The sequence below is a fragment of the Salvia splendens genome, chromosome 3 (assembly GCF_004379255.2).
Source record: "Salvia splendens isolate huo1 chromosome 3, SspV2, whole genome shotgun sequence".
Classification (NCBI taxonomy): Eukaryota; Viridiplantae; Streptophyta; class Magnoliopsida; order Lamiales; family Lamiaceae; genus Salvia; species Salvia splendens.
The window spans coordinates 8,996,969-9,015,400 of NC_056034.1; the positions used below are offsets into that span (position 1 = coordinate 8,996,969).

General features: G+C 39.0%; 3 protein-coding genes across 4 annotated transcripts; 1 reads left to right on the forward strand and 2 right to left on the reverse strand.

The window, feature by feature from the left end:
* Window positions 1-10: 10 nt before the first annotated feature.
* On the reverse strand, window positions 11-4,285 carry LOC121794757 (DNA polymerase lambda-like). 2 transcript variants are annotated; one of them, XM_042193085.1, is made up of 14 exons: window positions 4,081-4,285; window positions 3,850-3,987; window positions 3,137-3,466; window positions 2,879-2,972; window positions 2,653-2,783; window positions 2,475-2,537; window positions 2,035-2,214; window positions 1,900-1,953; window positions 1,430-1,518; window positions 1,086-1,176; window positions 915-995; window positions 656-723; window positions 425-509; window positions 11-244 (listed from the first exon to the last, which is right to left on the reverse strand). In XM_042193085.1, exons 1-14 carry the CDS (start codon window positions 4,189-4,191, stop codon window positions 146-148), a joined length of 1,614 nt encoding a protein of 537 aa, XP_042049019.1. In that variant the 5' UTR covers window positions 4,192-4,285; the 3' UTR covers window positions 11-145. The 2 variants fall into 2 exon arrangements, with proteins under 2 accessions (XP_042049019.1, XP_042049018.1); XM_042193084.1 differs by having other exon boundaries at window positions 3,137-3,484.
* A 117-nt stretch (window positions 4,286-4,402) lies between these two features.
* On the forward strand, window positions 4,403-11,939 carry LOC121794760 (DEAD-box ATP-dependent RNA helicase 22-like). The gene is made up of 8 exons (XM_042193089.1): window positions 4,403-4,751; window positions 5,104-5,379; window positions 5,460-5,582; window positions 5,669-6,099; window positions 10,544-10,868; window positions 11,085-11,237; window positions 11,393-11,444; window positions 11,551-11,939. The coding sequence occupies exons 1-8, from the start codon at window positions 4,437-4,439 to the stop codon at window positions 11,601-11,603; spliced, it is 1,728 nt and encodes a 575-aa protein (XP_042049023.1). The 5' UTR covers window positions 4,403-4,436; the 3' UTR covers window positions 11,604-11,939.
* LOC121794761 (UDP-glycosyltransferase 74B1-like) lies at window positions 11,921-13,624 on the reverse strand. The gene is made up of 2 exons (XM_042193090.1): window positions 12,980-13,624; window positions 11,921-12,754 (listed from the first exon to the last, which is right to left on the reverse strand). The coding sequence occupies exons 1-2, from the start codon at window positions 13,622-13,624 to the stop codon at window positions 12,026-12,028; spliced, it is 1,374 nt and encodes a 457-aa protein (XP_042049024.1). The 3' UTR covers window positions 11,921-12,025.
* Window positions 13,625-18,432: the final 4,808 nt, after the last annotated feature.

Consider the following 18,432-nt stretch of genomic DNA (forward strand, 5'->3'; position numbering starts at 1 on the left):
TTATTATACGTATACAATTTAAATGCGACGCGACAACTATATTAGATAAGATTACTTATACACAAATGTTTACACAAGATTCAAGATCTATACTTAGTTTACATAGATAATTAGAGTGGTTAGGTTAGCATAGAGAGCTAGAATTTCACAAATTCCTTTGATTGGGCTCCACCCATGGGAACCCAAGGAAATCAAACACTTGTTTTTCAGTTGCAAACTTCAAACTTGCGCTGCCTTTGCTTCCCTGCATTCAAAACATTAGTAGTATATTAGTATTATCACAATTCACAACACTAGTTATCATGCAAACTAAACATTTGTTAAGTTGGATTATTTTATCAATCATGTCTTCTCACTCAAACCAGATGCCAGATAGTGATTAGTGATATATAAACATGTATAGAAAATGATGACAATATCATACCCTTTTTTCCCCTGAACTTTGAGTTGCAGGGAACAACCCTGTGTCATCAAGCCTGAATCCCTTTGATTCTGCTAATATTCTCAGCCTGTTCAAACATAATCAAAACCAACAATTGTTAAATAAAGAGGAGAGTTCAGCACCACCACATAAAAATATAACCAACTCTAGGCAGATCGAAAGGCCCTTAAGCTTTTCAAACATGGCACTAAATAATTTTGCAAATGGGCACACCTCCTGTTCAGCACATCGTTCCCTGTCCATGCTATTAATCCAAATGCATATATATCCCTCGGGTAAACCTACAGACGAGAAACAAAATTAGGACGCAGAATCTCCATGGTTATTTTATGTGATCATTTCTTAATCAGCAAAAGAAGATAAGAGTCTTGGGTAAATACTTATGCATGATGACCTCAATCATTTCTGGTAAGCATTTTATGAAATTCATTTGAATAGTATCCTGTTTTTGATAAGCAAAACATCAACACACCTTCAAATCTATGCGATGTCGCAACTCTCGACCAGGATAGGTGCAAAGACCAAAATATGTATCCACTCCAGAATCTGTACCCTGAGCTCATAGATGAAATCCAAATGAGAATCCTTTGTATTAGGTGGCTTTCCAAACTATTAACAGATGCGGAAAATGGGACAAAATTACCTCCTCACTGTGAATACTGAAGACCAAATCCTCTCTTAAGAAGTTAATATCCTTGAGACGCTTTACATATTTTGTAAGAAAACCTATATGACTGGAGACGAAGAAGACTGAGTCGTCTGTCCATGAAAAAGCTAAAAAGAGTATATGATAACATACTTAGAATTATCCTCTCCTTAATTTCAAATAGATATTACTAGAGATAAATATGCTTTACTAAAATTCCTTTTCCTTCCCCATTTCCATTTCAAATGAAAGAAATAGCTCAAGGAACTACAAATAATTAGTACAATATACGAAAGCCAATACAAACAATATACTGAAGCTATATAACTGTGATACATCACCTTTTCCCATCAGGGTGTGTGATCACAACATCCATATCCCCACAAGAAGCCTTCCCACGTCTGTATGATCCTCCACAAACAATGTCTGCCTGTGGAAACATAGGACCATGAGAAAAAAGATTTGAGAGGTGTTGTCACGTATTAATTCCTACACTTCTTCCAGATTGACTGGCGTGACTAAGAAGGCAAAACTAAACTTGATGATAATTGCATCAACAAATTGACATGTGGGAACGATGTCAGAAAAAAAATATGAAACCGCAGCAAGCATATCTGCGTCTAATGTCTCATTAAAAAAATTAACCGACTTGGTGATGGCGGCCTAAATCTCACTGGTACACGTTGAGTGTATCCTTAGTTGGCGTTCAAAAACTACTCACGAGGGAAATTGACACTGCGCTTTTCCTTATTCTCATTTAGCAAATAACTGTGAGCTTTCAAAGTTAAATCAGCAGCTGAGATTCTCTCACCCCAGGCAATATCTCTTCTCCAATTTTCTTTAGAAGACTCTCCATCTCCTGAACCTAAATGGTGAATAATAAGGATAAATCACATTCTTTGAATGGAAATATTGATAAACTAATTTAAAAAGACAGAGAGCCAACCTCGTGGCGCGGAATTCTGGTCTTGATGTCATCAAAGTATTTTAAGCCTAACCTTTGGGCATTTGTTAATGATTCCTCATTTTCAAGATCATCCAGGGTTCTGTGTCCTTTATCATAAAGTTTTGATGCAGTTGTAGGTCCAATGCCCCATACTTCTCCAAATAAACTGATTGAGCGTACCTGAGAAGAAATAAGATCACACTAGTATCTGGGAGATTAAGCAATAATCTTTGGTTTGGAATGCAGGAAGAAACCTATGGTCTTTGCAGTCTAGAATCCTAATCCCTAAAGGAAAACTGTGTTAATATGCACTTATTGCATCCTTTTTCTGTACTGGCATGAAAACCAATTGGCAAATCTGTTTACCACATCCAATGGAGCCAAAATACAGCAGAACATTTCGGAACCTCTCTGCCACGTTTCAGGAAAAAATGCGTTACCTTCTCATCCTTCTCGAAGTGCTCCAACTTGGATAGCCTTCCAGTGTTCACTATTTCCTGAATCTGTGATTATGCAATTGAGGATCACTAAAATAAGGCTATACCAAGAAATAAGCTATCAATTGTACTCAACATGAGTAAATGAGTAAGATATCAACATGATGACAGAAGTGCTTACATGATCCTGGAGAGACTTTCCAATACCAGGTAAATGTTTGACCTGGTCTGCACTTTCAATTTTGAAAGGCAATTTTTCAATAACTGGAATAGCCTTGTAATAACTAAATGACCTACGATCTTCACCTAGGGCTGTCATAGTGTCATGAAGCATAGGTAATAAAGTCAGCTAAAATATAGAAAAATCATTCACTGGTGACAAAGGCTGTATGACGAATAATCTTAACCTCTGTAAATGTCGATAAGCTTTCCAAATATCTCAGTTATATTCCTGTTCATATCAGGAGGACTATACAATGATGATGCATCGCATGAGGAAACCTGATTACAAATGAAACAATGGTTACATAAAAAAGAAACAGTATCTTCTGTGTTTTCTCATTATAACAGAATGATTGTCTCTTCCAAATGTTCTTGCAAAAGAAAGCAAAATAATGGCAAGCAAATCCCACAAACAGACACAGGACAGAATGTCAAGAACTTACGTCTCTATTTACACTATCCAAACTCGGACTGGTGACTTGAGGGCTTCTAGGGCCTGACGATTGAGACAGTCCGCTAGCATTATCACATTTTGAAGAATATATAGCGGAATCCACTGAAAGCCTAGGCCTTTCTTCAGATTCAACTGTTTTGGAATTGGAACAGGTCTTGATCTTCTTTGATGGCAATTGGTCTTCATTACTTAAATTTGCATCGGTATGCTTCAGATTCTTGTCACTAGCCTTGCTAGCATAATTCTCCGCAGTGTCCTCAGAGAAAACATATGAATCTTCAGGCACCTTTTCTCCTGATTTCAAGCAGTCCTCTATCCACTGATAGTTCAAAATTTTCTGTTACAAGGCCCATCAAATCATCATACCCTAGTTAATCAGACGTGTAAATGCAGAAACAAAACTATAAGATCATATCATCATTTTAAAGTATTTACATAAACAACTTAAAAGCAGCAGGAAATACTAAAGTGTTAGAAATACTAAACAGCCATTTCAGTACAAAATGTAACTGCATGCGTCCTAAACTAAGAAAACAAGTGCCCAATTAAAAAATTATGGCCATACGAACAACAAACATTGACAAATTCTTGGCAATTGCAATTTACAGCAAGCAATCACCATCGAAACAAAACAATTAACCCATCAATTGCACAGTAAAGCATCGGGATACAGAAGAGTTTGAGCAATAATTACACACGTACTCCTTTGAATCGCTTCAGATTCTGGGCACCAACTTTTTTGAGAAGCGAAACCGAATCCGCGGCAAAAATGTGTGTAACCCTTTTGGAGAAAATGTCCTCAATCTTAGCCCCCAACTGCTCCAGCTTTTGCTTCCAAATCTACAAAACAAGTAAACAAATTTAGTACTACTAAAAATCTAGCAACGTCTTCAAAAGTAAAAATTTGGGCAACTAAAAGAAAGTGGAGAAAACCTGAAGGCGACGCGCTTGAACTCCGGTTTCAATAAGGAAGACGGTGATTCCAGAAAATATTCCGTTAGGATCAGACGGCGGAGATGATTTCTTCTTAGCCTTTGGCGCCATTTTGTTTGTGTTTAGCTTTTTTCGCTCTGGAAGAAGTCGTTCAGTTGAAGATTGAAGCTTGCAATAAACAGAAACAGAGAAGGGTATAAAGGTCAAATCCCTCAAAAGAACAAGCTTGGAGTTGGAGGCTGGAGCCCATTTGGGCTTTCAGCCCAGCAATTTCAAGTTTTCAACCCTTGTAAAAAGAAAAGGGAAAATATAAAACATTAAAACCCAGCAAAACCCATCAATCGTCATCCGTGAAAATGCTTCTGCAGCGTTCAATTTCAGCGCTAAATACTTGCAGAATTTCATTACATTCGCCGAGGATTTTCTCATTTTCGGCGACCAACCTATCTTTACTATCACTCCCACCGCCCTATTTTTCCAGTCTCAGCAATTATCGCCAGCTCAAGTCCCATAAACTCCGGGGCTTCGCCACAAACGCCGCCGACGAAAACGGGAGCGCCGCTGACACGTTTTTGGCAGAGGAAGGCGTTTCCTGGACTTCTCTTGGCGTCTCCGATTCCATCTCACGCGCTCTCGCTAATGTTGGGCTCCCTAGACCGTCTTTAGTCCAGGTTAGTACCTCTCTAGTTTTTGGGTTTTGGTTAATCATTTCCTTCAATTCGTTTCTTCTTTACATTTTTTCTTTCTGGGATGTTTAAAGTTTTGGTTTTTTTCGTGGATGGAGTTGGAATTGCTCACTAATTTAGAAACTGTAGGATTGAATGTAACTCTCATTATTTAGAAATCTTAATCAATTTACGCAACACATAATGAATATTCACAACGCATACAATAATGATGAAATCTTGAAATAAAATCGCCTTAGTTTTCTGCGAATATAATGCTTTTTTGTGTATTCTCTATACTTGCTACCCGGGGATAGTGTTTAATCGTGGTGGAGTTAACATATTAGTTGGGATTCAGGCGGCCTGTGTTCCAGCCATTCTCTCTGGAGATGATGTGGTTGTTGCAGCAGAGACAGGGAGTGGTAAAACTCATGGCTACTTAGTTCCTATAATTCATAAAGTATACAGCAACTTGGATGCATTGCATGATCCGAAACTGAAGAAGCATCAACATGTTTCTCTTGTTCTATGCCCAAATGTAATGCTTTGTGAGCAAGTGGTTCGCATGGCGAATTCCCTCCTTGATGGTGCAGGAGAGCCACTTCTCAAAGCGGCAGCCGTTTGTGGCCGTCAGGTACATGGTGGTTGTGGCAAACAGTTTCTCTTATGTAGCATTTTCCCTCCAGATGCTTATTGATGATCTACTGACTGCAGGGGTTGATAGTTAAAGATCCTGATATAATAGTCTCGACGCCAGTAGCACTTCTAAACTATCTTTATGCCATCGACCCAGAAAGGTGTAAACGTACTGATTTTATACGAGGCGTAAAATATGTGGTAATTTTCAGTTGTTGATTGTGGCCTGAACATTGCTAATGTATCCAAGTTCGCTGATTTAGTTATCTATGTCTATATGCATTTAGGTATTTGATGAAGCAGACTTGCTGCTCTGTGGGAGTTTCCAGAACCAAGTGATTCGTCTCATAAATATGCTTCGTTTTGATGAAAAGCAGTTATCTAGATTCAAAGATGTTGATGCCGGATCTCAGGATCCTTTGTCTGTTTCCGCGGATGCTTCTGATACAGAAGAAGAAGATTTTCCGGAAGATTTTGACTTGGAGGAAGCTGAAGATGGTGATGAGAAATCTATTGACGAGCCTAACATCGAGCCCAGGAAAAGAACCTGGAAAGACTGGATGAGAGTGAGGAAAATATATGCACGGAGTAAGCAATACATTTTTGTTGCAGCCACCCTTCCTCTGAATGGAAAGAGAACCGCTGGAGGAACGTTGAAGCGGATGTTTCCAGAGGCAAACTGGGTTAATGGGAGTTATCTCCATCACCATAATCCAAGGTTTTTTCCCTTACCTCAGTTGATTCAGTGTCTTATTTAATCTTTATTTAATCGTTTTTAAAATAGTACCGATTCTACAATTCAAATATGGGAAATTCGGGTTTATGGGGGAGTTTACACTAAATATTACGTAAATGTACCCATTTTGTTATCTATTCCACAAATGGGAAAAACGCCAACCACATTGGCGTTTTTATTAGTAAATACGCCAACGTCATTGGCGTGTTTTAAGGTAAATACGCCAACGATGATGGCGTTTTATACTTGTGCCGTATTTTGGGTGTATGCTCTCGGATTGTAATTACGATTAAACACGCCAACTTGGTTGGCGTGTATAAATAAAAAAACGCATTTGTAAATGGCGTGTTTTCTTTGTTGAAACGCCGAACATATTGACGTTTTGTAAAAGACGCCAACCGGAGTGGCGTATTTACTTAATCATGAAAAACGCCAACCTGAGTGGCGTGTTTAATCAGACTGATATACCAGGCGTTCCTCCCCCAAATCGCGAAAACCTCACAACACACAGCCTTCGCGATTTCTCCAGCTGCGCGCCTTCTCTCCGTGATTTCGGCCTACATTCATCAATCGGTGCTATTCTCCCCCAAATTCATCTATTTTATTCGGTTAGTATGCTTACCTTTTACATAATTATAGTAATTGGTGGATAGCTAGGGTTTGTAATGGGTTGTGAATTGAGTAGAAATATTATGCATTTTGGATTGGTTGAATGATATTATTGTTGATTATTATGTTGGATTGTGTTGGGTTTAAGTTAATTTGTGTATAAATTTGATTATAAGCCTAAACCCTAGGGTTTTTATAGCTAAAAAATTGGGCAAATTGTTTTGATTTATGTGGGTTTTGGTTGATTAGTTTAGATTGTTAAATTTGTTTATATTGTTAGGTTTGTCAAATTGAAATTGGACAAATTGAAAATGTTAGGTTAGGCAAAATTGAAATTGGTAGGTTGGGCGAATTGTTAATTGAAATTGTTAATTTTGTGTAGGTGAATTGGTTTATGATTTTGAATGTGCAATGTTGTGTAACTTGCTTATTTGATGTTGGTGTTCAATTTTGTGATATTGGATTAAATTGTATCTAATTATTGAAATGGTTTATGGTTGGTTATTGTTGAATTTGGTTTATGAAATTGGATTAAATGTTATGGTTGGTTATTGTTCGAACCACATAATGCCCTGCAATTGTGTTGGGTGCTCTCACATTATGCAATTGACCTTTTGCATCATTTTTGCACACCTTTTCATGCGCCCACGGGGTAAGTGGTGTGGCACACTGTGTTGATGCAATTGACCGGTCATTGAACCATTCTATTGTCCTCCAGAATATCATATCAATGCAAGCTTTAATTGGGAGTTGTCTTGCGCCTCTCAACACATTGTTGTAAGATTCCACCATATTAGTGGAAACCTCACCCCATCTTTTGTGTTTGTCATACGCCAGATTCCATTTTTCTAACTCCACGGCATCAAGGTACTGCAAAGCCTCGTTGTTGACGTTTCGAAGTAAACGACGTCTGATCTTAAACTTGCGCTTCTTGGTAGCAATACCAATTTTTCAAACAAGTCTTTTGACCATGATACCTTTGTGATTCTGCAAAACATTCTTTCTAACATGTACCAAGCAAAATCTGTGATGACCCACATTGGGTTCTTCTTTTCATATGGGAGAATTCATTGCATCTATGATTCCCACATGCCTATCAGATATGACACATATTTCATGCTTTGCTACATGAAGTCTAATGCGTTCCATAAACCAATTCCAACTTTCTTTGGTTTCCTCATCAACAATGGCATATGCAACAGGCAAACATTTCTTATTAGCATCAAATCCAACGGCAATAAGAATTTTACCTCGACATCGTCCACGTAGATGAGTTCCATCAACCGTTAAAACTGGTTTGCATAGTTGAAAAGCCTCCACAGCTGGTCCAAAAGCCCAGAATACGTACTTGAATACCTTGTTCATACCATTGCTTAATATGTCATCGTGCATCCATTCCACAATTGTGCCAGGATTTTGTCTTTGCACTTCATTCAAATAAGCTGGTAAAACTTTGAACGACCACTCCCATCCACCGTATACAAGCTCAATCGCTGTCCTCCGAGCATACCATGCTTTCTTGTAACTAACTTTGACATGAAATCTATTTTCAATATCCGCCACAATTGCTTTTACCTTGTAGCAAGGATCGTTTTCTATCTGATGGCGAACACTCAACGCTATCATACCCGACGAAAGATTAGCGTGGCCATTATAGTTACGATCCCCCATGCAAGTATGAGCAGTGCTGAACACTCTAATTTGCCAGTGTTCATCATGCTTCCTCAGTGTTGCTCGGCACTCCCACAAACATTTAGGTAAGGACGTATCTTTCGGATTTCCCTGTGGCCACTTACAAAATGCATGCCATCTCTTTCCTTTACTTTCAACAACTGTATATTGTCGGATTTTTTCCAAATGCCAATGAGTCACAGCTGCCTTCAATTCCAACTTCGTTCTAAATTTAGTATGCAAACCGACATTGGTAGGATCCTTTTCACTCCAATAATGCACACTGGGATCATCACGCTCAAAGTTTTTGGGATCAAAACTATCATATGGACCTGGTAAGGTGCGAAAGTAGTTGATTCCAGGCTGTGGGAACTGTGGAACTACTCTTCCTCCAACTGCCCTTCCACCAACTGATGTTTCTCCAACTGCTGTTTCTCCAAGTGGAATGGATGGTCTTGAAGCAACAAATTGTTCATCATCCGACGGATCACCATCTGAGTCTGTACTAACCGTGTCGGAATCTTCAGAATTATAAGGTGATTGTGGATCAAGAAAGTCGGCTTTATCAGGACCTATTATGTCCTCCACCACATCACAATTGTCACGATCCCCTAAATGCACGCCTCCAGCTTCAAAATCTTGTGTTGCAGCTAAATATGGTTCTTCGGCTCTCGTAGACGTACCAACATCAAAATCTTGTGTTGCAGCAAAATATGGTTCTTGGGCTCTCGTTGACGTACCAGCATCATAACTTATGACATGATGACTATGATGTTGAGTAATTGCCGAATACTCAACATATAATTCAATTACACCTCCAATAACCATACTCTCACTAAACATTAGTTGCATGCATACTTCTTCTAGTTGAACACCTATAAACGTGACTCCGGATCCAAAGCATATAGTACGTTTCCATATTATTTGAATATTGTTTTCATATATGCTTATCCCCATCCTTTCACAAATTTTTTCCACAAGGTCATCGTACGAAATTGTTTCATCCAACATAATGAATCCTTTAGCAAAAGGAGGATCATACGAAATAACTGCTCCGGGAATTATCTTTCCACCCCAATATAAATTGACACACCACGTCATACTATCTGCAATAATGTAAAACACAAATAAATATGTATTATTTTTACATTCATCATTATGTAGAGTCAGCCAAAAAATTGACAAAATAATTCTATTAAATACACTACAATATGTATTATCATAACAATCCATAAAATATACTATAACATATAATAGCATAACAATTGGTCAAAATATTTCCATTAAAATATATACTATCATAATAATCCATCAAAATATTAGTGTACCCATAATAATTGGTCAAACTATTATATTAATTACACTACAATATATATTATCACAACAATCAATCAAATATTGGAAGACTAATGTTTAGAAGAATGAGTCTAAAATTTGATAGACTAACCGATTAGAAGGACTAATGGTTGAAAGAATTAGCCAAATTCAAAATATCCACGCTTAAATCCACCACCGGGTCGACCCGAGCGAAAGGTTTTTATGCGTTTGGGAAGGGTTTTCGCGTTTTGGGGAGGGAAAGTGTTTAGGGTCGCGATGTTGGGGGAGATCTGATAAGAATATGGTTCAACAGAAACACGCCGCTCACATTGGCGTTTTTAAGAATAACACGTCAACCTCAGTGGCGTTTTTATTAGTAAATACGCCTACTGCATTGGCGTTTTATTAATTAAACACGCCAACTACATTGGCGTTTTAGCTTAAAACACGCCAATGAAGTTGGCGTTTTTTACCGCCGCTGTATTTGGCGAAAATACACCTCCAATACGACGCGAAGATAAACGCCAATGAGGTTGGCGTTTTTACTAATAGAAACGCCAATGTGGTTGGCGTTTTTCCCATTTTTGGAATAGATAACAAAATGGGTACATTTACGTAATCTTTAGTGTAAAGTGCCCCATAAACCCGATTTTCCCATTCAAATATTGCTCCAATGGATTAAGAAATGCATTGTTTGCTCTGTCATTAAGAACCTATATCTTGCCTCCTTTCATTGCTTTATTTTATTCTGAGATATGAATTCAATGTAGCCTTAGATTTGCCTGCTAGTTCACCTGTTCATTACAATCTTTCTCCTGTATGAGCATAGGTTGGAGCAAAAGTGGATTGAAGTGAACGTAGATACACAGGTAGATGTGCTGATAAATGCTGTAAAAAATGGATATAAAACCAATACAGATTCGGCCTCTGGAGTAGTTTGGACCATGGTGTTTGCCAACACTGTTGAAGCTGCTGAAGCTGTTGCTAACATTTTGGTGGGAGCTGGAATTAGGTGTGTACGGTATCATAGAGATATCTCTCTGGAGGAGAGGACAGAGAATCTGGTTGATTTCCAGCAGAATGGTGGTGTTTTTGTATGCACTGATGCTGCTGCTCGTGGACTTGACGTACCTAATGTTTCACATGTTATTCAGGTGTCTCTTTCAACTTTTTCACTTTATATCTTTTAAAGCCAATGTTTGATGCTATTTGTTTCGAACTGGTGGTAATTTCTGTTACACACTAATTAATGCGATTCTGTTAATTCCATCTAGGCATGTAAGATATTCAATGCGATTTAATATCTTTTACAAACTAATCAATATGATTCTTCACCTTAGCCTGATCTTGCCATATTTATTTCGTTGTAGGCGGAGTTTGCTAGTTCTGCTGTAGACTTTTTGCACAGAGTTGGAAGAACAGCCAGAGCTGGTCAGCCTGGCCTTGTCACAAGTCTTTATACAGAATCAAATCGGGAGCTTGTTGCTTCAGTTCGTCAGGCTGAGAAACTTAGTATGCCTGTGGTAATTTTTACAATTTACTGCTATTGATGTGATAAGAAACTGTGATATGGTCCCTTGCTTGATCTAAACATCAAATGGATTTCAAATAATGAAAATAGCTTGGTACTGTAATATTCTCTCAGAGACTGTAGTAACCAGCTTTTGTATGGTTGCAGGAGAAGGCATTTAGTCGAAAGAGAAGCTTCCGGAAAAAGCTCAAGAAGAGAGGTAACTCACCATATTCATATTGTGATCACATTGACAACAAAGTGAAGGAGCAATATCTTTTTTCAGTATATTTTTCAACACTAAAGCAAATTCCTCTTCACATCAGGTTTAGGTCAGCGAGATGGCGCATCATCAGCGTCGCGGCCAATCCCAGCGTAGGCTACTTGGTGTCTAGAGCAGCTGTATAAAGCCCTTGACGTCTTGAAAAGATTGTAAAGCTATCCCTCCCCAGGGTTATCGAGAGCCCTGAGTCTAAAAAATGGGCACGATCTCACCATATGAAGGCTGTGCTTGCAGTTGCCCCCTCTACTTCAGTGTGTTCAGTTCTCTCTTTCATTCATGTGAAAGAGGGAAAGGCCATCGTGGTGGATCATAACTAGCAAGTTCATATTCTTTTTTTCTCACTGTTGTGTATGAATTATGATAGCATTACAATATGGGCTTGTTGGAAAAGTGACAACAAATTTGAAAGTAACTTTTGATTCCATTTAAACATCTTAGAGACTATTATTTATTGAAATAAATGAAGCACCTCAAGTTTAGTCATTTTAGTGGTGCTTTCAGTGTGTGTCTGTCTGTCTCTAATTTTGTACAGCAATCTTCAATTTCATTACAAATTCATTAATGGCGGTGTCTGAGGTACCCCCTTCATCAGTTGCTTCAATAGCCAGCTCCCTCCATTTCCTTGCATTGCTCCTCATCTTCACTCTACTCTCTCCTTCCATCACCTCTTTCAAACAATAAAGCAGCTCCTCTCTCCCAGCAACCCCAAACTCATCCTCCTTAGCCCTAACCCCCACCCCCCATATCTCCTCTATGAACTTGGCATCCGTCACCTGGTCCGACCACTGGGGCAGCGCCACCATCGGCACCCCCAGCGCCAGCCCCTCCAGCGTCGAGTTCCACCCACAGTGCGTCACAAAGCAGCCAATCGCCTGATGAGCCAGTATCTCCAGCTGATTGCACCACGACACGATCAGCCCCTTCCCCTTCACGGACTCTGTGAATCCGGCCGGGAGCTTATCGCGCTCGGTCTCCCTGACCACCCAGAGGAAATAGGAGGCGCTCGACTTCACCGCCCACGCCATCTCCTCCATCTGTTTGGACGTCAGCGAAACCATGCTCCCGAATGAGACGTAGATCACCGATTCGCGTGGCTTGGTGTTGAGCCAGGCCGCGCATTGCTCGCTTAGCGGCTTCCATAGGCTCGCGCCGTACCCCTTGTCTCCTTCGATTCGCCCATCCAGATACGTTAACGGCACCATCGGCCCCACCAGCTTCGCCGGCCAGTTCTCCGCGCTTTTCGCCTCCTTTTTTTGTTAACACACAAGCCATACCAGTTAGTTTTGTTTATTTCAATCTAAACACACCTTGTTTATTTCAATCTAAACACACCGATTTGCACTAAATCTAATTTTTTAGTGGTTAGTTATGTGAGATATTGTTGGTTACAAATCCAAAGTTAGAAGCTATATATAAGTATTGTTCAACTCTAATTAGTTTGAGATCTGATGAGATAATTAGAATGCAAGTACCTGTTGTTCTAGTTGGTAGAAAGTATTGGCAAAGACGAAATCGGCATTTTGGAGATTGGAAAACTGGCTCAATTTCATAGCTAAGTAAGCAGGGTAGCTACTAGGGTTCCTGATGAAGGTCGGGACGTCGCAGGCGTTCAAAGGCGGCAGTCCGGGCAAAATCAGAGGCGCATCGTCGACATTCACCGGCAGCGTAATCGTGCCGCCGCTGATGTGGCTGAAGATGGCGCAGACGGCGGCAGAGTTGGTGAAGAACGCTGCAGCCATGGCGCCGTGGCGGTGGGCGACGTCGAGCACCCAGGGGAAGAAGGCGTCGTAGATGACGCAAGTCACTGGGGAACCGGCGGATTTGTAGGTGTCGAGGAGTTTGGCTAGAGATTTGGAGCCGTGGTCTCGGATTGAGGTGAGGTAGTCGCCTTGTTTGCCCGCTTTGGCGAAGTCGGTTTCGTCGAAGCCGTCGGAGATCGGGGCGACGGCGACGGCGGCGGAGGCTTGGATGGACTGCATGGTGTTGGCGGTGGTGGCGAGGGTGGCTCGGACGCCCTTGGCGGCAAGGCGCTTGGCGAATTGGAGGAGGGGGTTAATGTGGCCTTGGCTCGGATACGGGATGACTATGACGTGAGCTTGGTGGTTTGATGTCTCCATTTTTGGGGGTTTGTATTTGGTGAGAGGGATGATCGGGTTTGATCTTAATTTATAGGAATTCAACACCGACTCAAGCATTTTCATTCATTGCATACTGCCGACCTCTTCCAAACCTTCTATATTTGAGGTGTCGAAACGTGTCAAAGTGCTGCATGGAATATTACCTGTAATACTAAAAAGAGGCGGTATTGGTAAAAGTGCAAGGGAGGAGGAGTATGTGTATGTCATTTCAATTAAATCAAAACTGTAGACACAAATCAACTCAATAAGCTAAGTCTAACAAACGAAATATTTACTTACATTTTATTTTAAAATTAATCTTTTTAAAAATATAACTTACTGAAATCCGTGTTAGACTCAATTGATACTCCTAAATGGGACGGAGTCACACAGCCAGTAGTTTAATTCAAATCAATAATGTGAAAAACTAAATGAAATGCTATTTAGTAACTCATTCTATGTTATACTCCATGTAAATCATTGTTAAATCGTTTTGAAGTAATTGCTCTTACAATATTTAGTAACTTAAAATTTGATTAAATTTTAATTAATGCGATGTATCCATGACATTCTCATTTGGTTTATTAGGTTTCCTTTGCTCAAAAGAATTATTCAGAAAAGTTTTAAAATTTTGAAATTATTGTAAGTTATACGATTAAATCAATTGTCAAAGATACTTCACTCAGTTCAATCATATTTTATACCTATCATACTAAATTACTAATTTTAATTTAATTAATAGTAACTGTTGACTGCAAAAAGTTGGTGAGTTTGGGTTCTAAATAAACACTTTTTATTTTTAAAAACTATGCATGATATCTAGTTCAAATAAAAGATATATACTCTTATATTCAATATATATGAGATATAGTATTGCTTTATACGTTTTCTTTTTAAGCGTGGTTTTATGGTTTATGGCATCAGAGGAGAAAACTTTTACTACTAGTATTGAATCTAGTGATCATTTTATCCTCTCCATTTTTCGATGCTGGTGTGCTCTTATGTTAGTTTAAGTTAAAACTTATGCTATTACCTACAAAGCGAGGGTTCAAATATACATATATTCACAACAGTTTAACTAAAAACCAGTTGTTGAATGTAATCAAATGGAAACACAGCTTTTTGCTTAAGAAAAAAATGTAGGAAAGTGAAAAAGAATGGAATAATACAACACACAAAGCTCATGCTGTTTTTGGACCAATGACGAAATAGACACTCCACGAGTTTAGGTCGGAATATCCGCTAATAGCATAGTGACGTCAGTCCTCAACGTCAGCGCGGATTACGTCAGCAATGACGCACATGAAATTGTCTTAACATATAGTAGTAGACTAGTAGTAGTAATTTGTAATCCAACCGCTGGCAAATGGAAAGTGTGACAAAAAATTATTTGAACTCCTAAACGAAACTACTACGACTAAGATAATGACCGACTGATAGTATTTTGTTAGGTTGTCCAAGTTCTAAGTATAACAAATACTCCCTCCGTCCAAAAAAAAGACAAATTTTATCATTTTTGATCGTCCACCAAAATTAGACTATTTTCTAAATATAGAAAGTTTTAAATATTTAAATACTATTAACAATGTGGATCCTACAACCCAATAACGCTACTCATTTCTTACTTTCCTCTCTCTCTTACTTTACCAATTTCGCATTAAAACTTGTCTCATACACAACTATGTCTATTTTTCGTGGACGAAAAGAGTATTTTTTTTATAAAAGAGAAAAGACTCAAACTGCTCTAGGATCGGTGAAAAAAGAACTAAAGTTTAGAACAAAAATTAGTCCAATAAGGACAAGAAAACAGAACACCTCAAACCAAAACAATCAAGCTAAAACAAGATGTAAGAGCATCCGCACCGGTGCTCGCAGGGACGAACGGCGTCCGTGTCGCTGGTGCGGCAACGCGCTGCTCGCCGCTGGCACGGCGCAACTCGATGCATCGAGCTCGTCCGTGCCGCTGAGCAGGCGACGTGACGCGTTTCTATTCGCCAACGGATTATCCGTTGGAATTATTTTTTAAAAAAATCAAAAATAATACCAAAAATTTAAAAATATATATTTTTTCAGATTCCCAAAAATATAGCCGTTTTATTACCTTTTTTTGGAATTTTTTATTTTTTTATAATTTTTTAAAACCCCAAAATCATCTATAAATACACACATTCATCATCCATTTTTCACATCAAATTATCTCTCATTCATCCTTTTTCATACAACTCATCTACATCTTCCTCTCTCACTCAAACTCTCTCTAAAAATGGATTTTTGCCGATATCATGGCTAAAGTGGAGCGCGAAGAACAAGAATACTATGAACAATATTGTGCCGCCTATGAAGCCTATGTCGCTGCCACCACCCCCACCCCTCCTACTCGACCAACTAGATCAATTCGCCGCTACATACCTCATGACCGCTAGGGAGCCAACGAAAGGCTCGTTGCTGACTATTTTTCCGATCAGTTGCGGTTTCTGGAAGATTACTTCTGGCGCCGTTTTCGCATGTCAAAACGGTTGTTTATGCGTATTGTCAACACATTGTCCTCCCGTGTTGAATACTTTCAATCAACTACAGACGCAACCGGTTAGCAAAGTCTCTCGGCGTTGCAGAAGTGTACTTGTGCCATCCGACAACTTGCTACTGGGCAAACGGCTGACCTCTTCGACGAGTATTTGCATGTGGGTAAGTCAACTGGAATTATATGCCTCAAAAATTTCTACGACGGCATTCGTTCTGCTTTCGGTGAGGAATTCCTTCGGGCACCGACCACCGAAGATTGTCAACGGCTGCTTCATCTTCAAGAAACAGTCCTTGGTTTTCCCGGTATGCTTGGCAACATTGACTGCATGCATTGAAAGTGGAAGAATTGTCCGACTGCTTGGAGGGGACAATACTTAAGCGGCCACAAAGGCGGAAGCCCAACGCTTATCCTTGAAGCGGTCGCCGACTACCGCCTATGGATTTGGCATGCATATTTCGGTGTTGCCGGATCCAACAACGACTTGAACGTGCTCTATTCTTCACCACTCTTCAATGATGTTTTGAGTGGTGTAGCACCGGCGATCGACTTCACCGTCAACGGAAATGCATACCACATGCGTTACTATCTCGCCGATGGTATCTACCCAAGGTGGTCTACTTTCGTGAAGACGTTCAGCAATCCGCAAGACCCGAGACGGGTTCTTTTTGCGCAGTGTCAAGAGTCTGCTCGAAAAGACGTCGAAAGAGCTTTTGGGGTCCTTCAAGCCCGATTCAATATTGTAAAGGCCCCGTCTCGGCTGTGGTACGTTAAGAATATCACCGACATCATGTACACCTGTATTATCTTGCACAACATGATTATAGCTGACGAAGGACCGAGGACGGCTAACTTTTACGACGAGGATGAAGTCGGAAGCTCAACCGCGAGGTCTCCCCCACGCCGAGATGTGCATATGACGGTGGGAGAGATGATCGAAATAAGACACACAATGCGCGGTACCAGAACCCACACTGAGCTACAAGAAGACCTAATCAAACACATTTGGGGCGAAATTCGGCCACGAGTAGTGGGTTTTTTTAATTTTATGAATTTTAATTATGTAATTTTTAATTTTTAGGATTTTAATTATGTAATATTTTATTTTTTTGTAATTTGTAATGGTATAAGATATTTTTAATGTATTTTAATATTGTGGAAATGTTTTTAGTAATTGCAGTATTTAAATTAAATAATGGAATGGTGGGACCCTTGAGTATGTTCTTGCGTAAGAGCATGGATATGCGTGTTGTGCTCTTGAGGAAGATGAGAAAGTAAAAAAGTAATAAAAGTGGGTCCGGGCCCGTGCTCTTTGACAAGAGCACGGATGTGGATGCTCTCACCGAAACAAGACCAAGAATCAAGACAAAAATTTAAATATGATTGCCCAATAACTTAGCATACAATTTTTTATATAAGAGAAACAATGAAACAAAATTAAACATTAGGATGTGTATAAAAAAATAGCAATAAACAATAAGGTAGAGTTGATACGATTCATCCAACTTTTACTTGCACTAAAAATAAAGGTGTGCATTAATTGGGTGTATTAAATCCAGAACCGTGCCAAAATTAAATTTAAAAATGTACTGTAAATTGTTATCAACTAGTAAATCTATTTCTGTTCTTAAAATCCAAAATCAAACTGAATGTTAGAAAATCAAACTGAATGTTAAAACTAAGTCGATTTTTTAACAAGTAGACTTTCATCTTTTCAATACTGTTTTCATAGTTTAGTTTCAATTTGATTTTTGACACGCATTTTGAAGCTACATAAATCAACATGAGATACGAATGTGTTATTAAATAAATTACTCTACACCTTTAACAAAAAGAAAGTGTACTTTGAGAAAAGTAGAATGAAAATGTACGAATATGGATTTATTCAGTACATACAAGAGAAAAACAGAATGAAAAATGTAGGAGTACAAGAATACGAATATATAATGGGCTGAAAGCAGACATGGGAAAAAAAATATAAAGTTCTGGTATAATCTCGTGGGCTTTAACAACTGGAGTAACAATTAACAGCTAACATCCTTTAATTTCATATATATAAAAAATACTTAAATTAATCAAAAAAATCTTGATCGGTTAGTCCGTCATCATAGAGAGCTTTATGTAATTGTTCATTCAATTATTCCAACAAGTGGTATCAGAGCCACTCTATTGATGATTCTCTAAGAATTGGAAAAGGAGAATTAGGGTTTATTATTCTCGTTTATATTTGGATTTCAAGAAATTAAAATTCTTGATATTAGGGTTCTGTGATAAATAAAATTTTGTG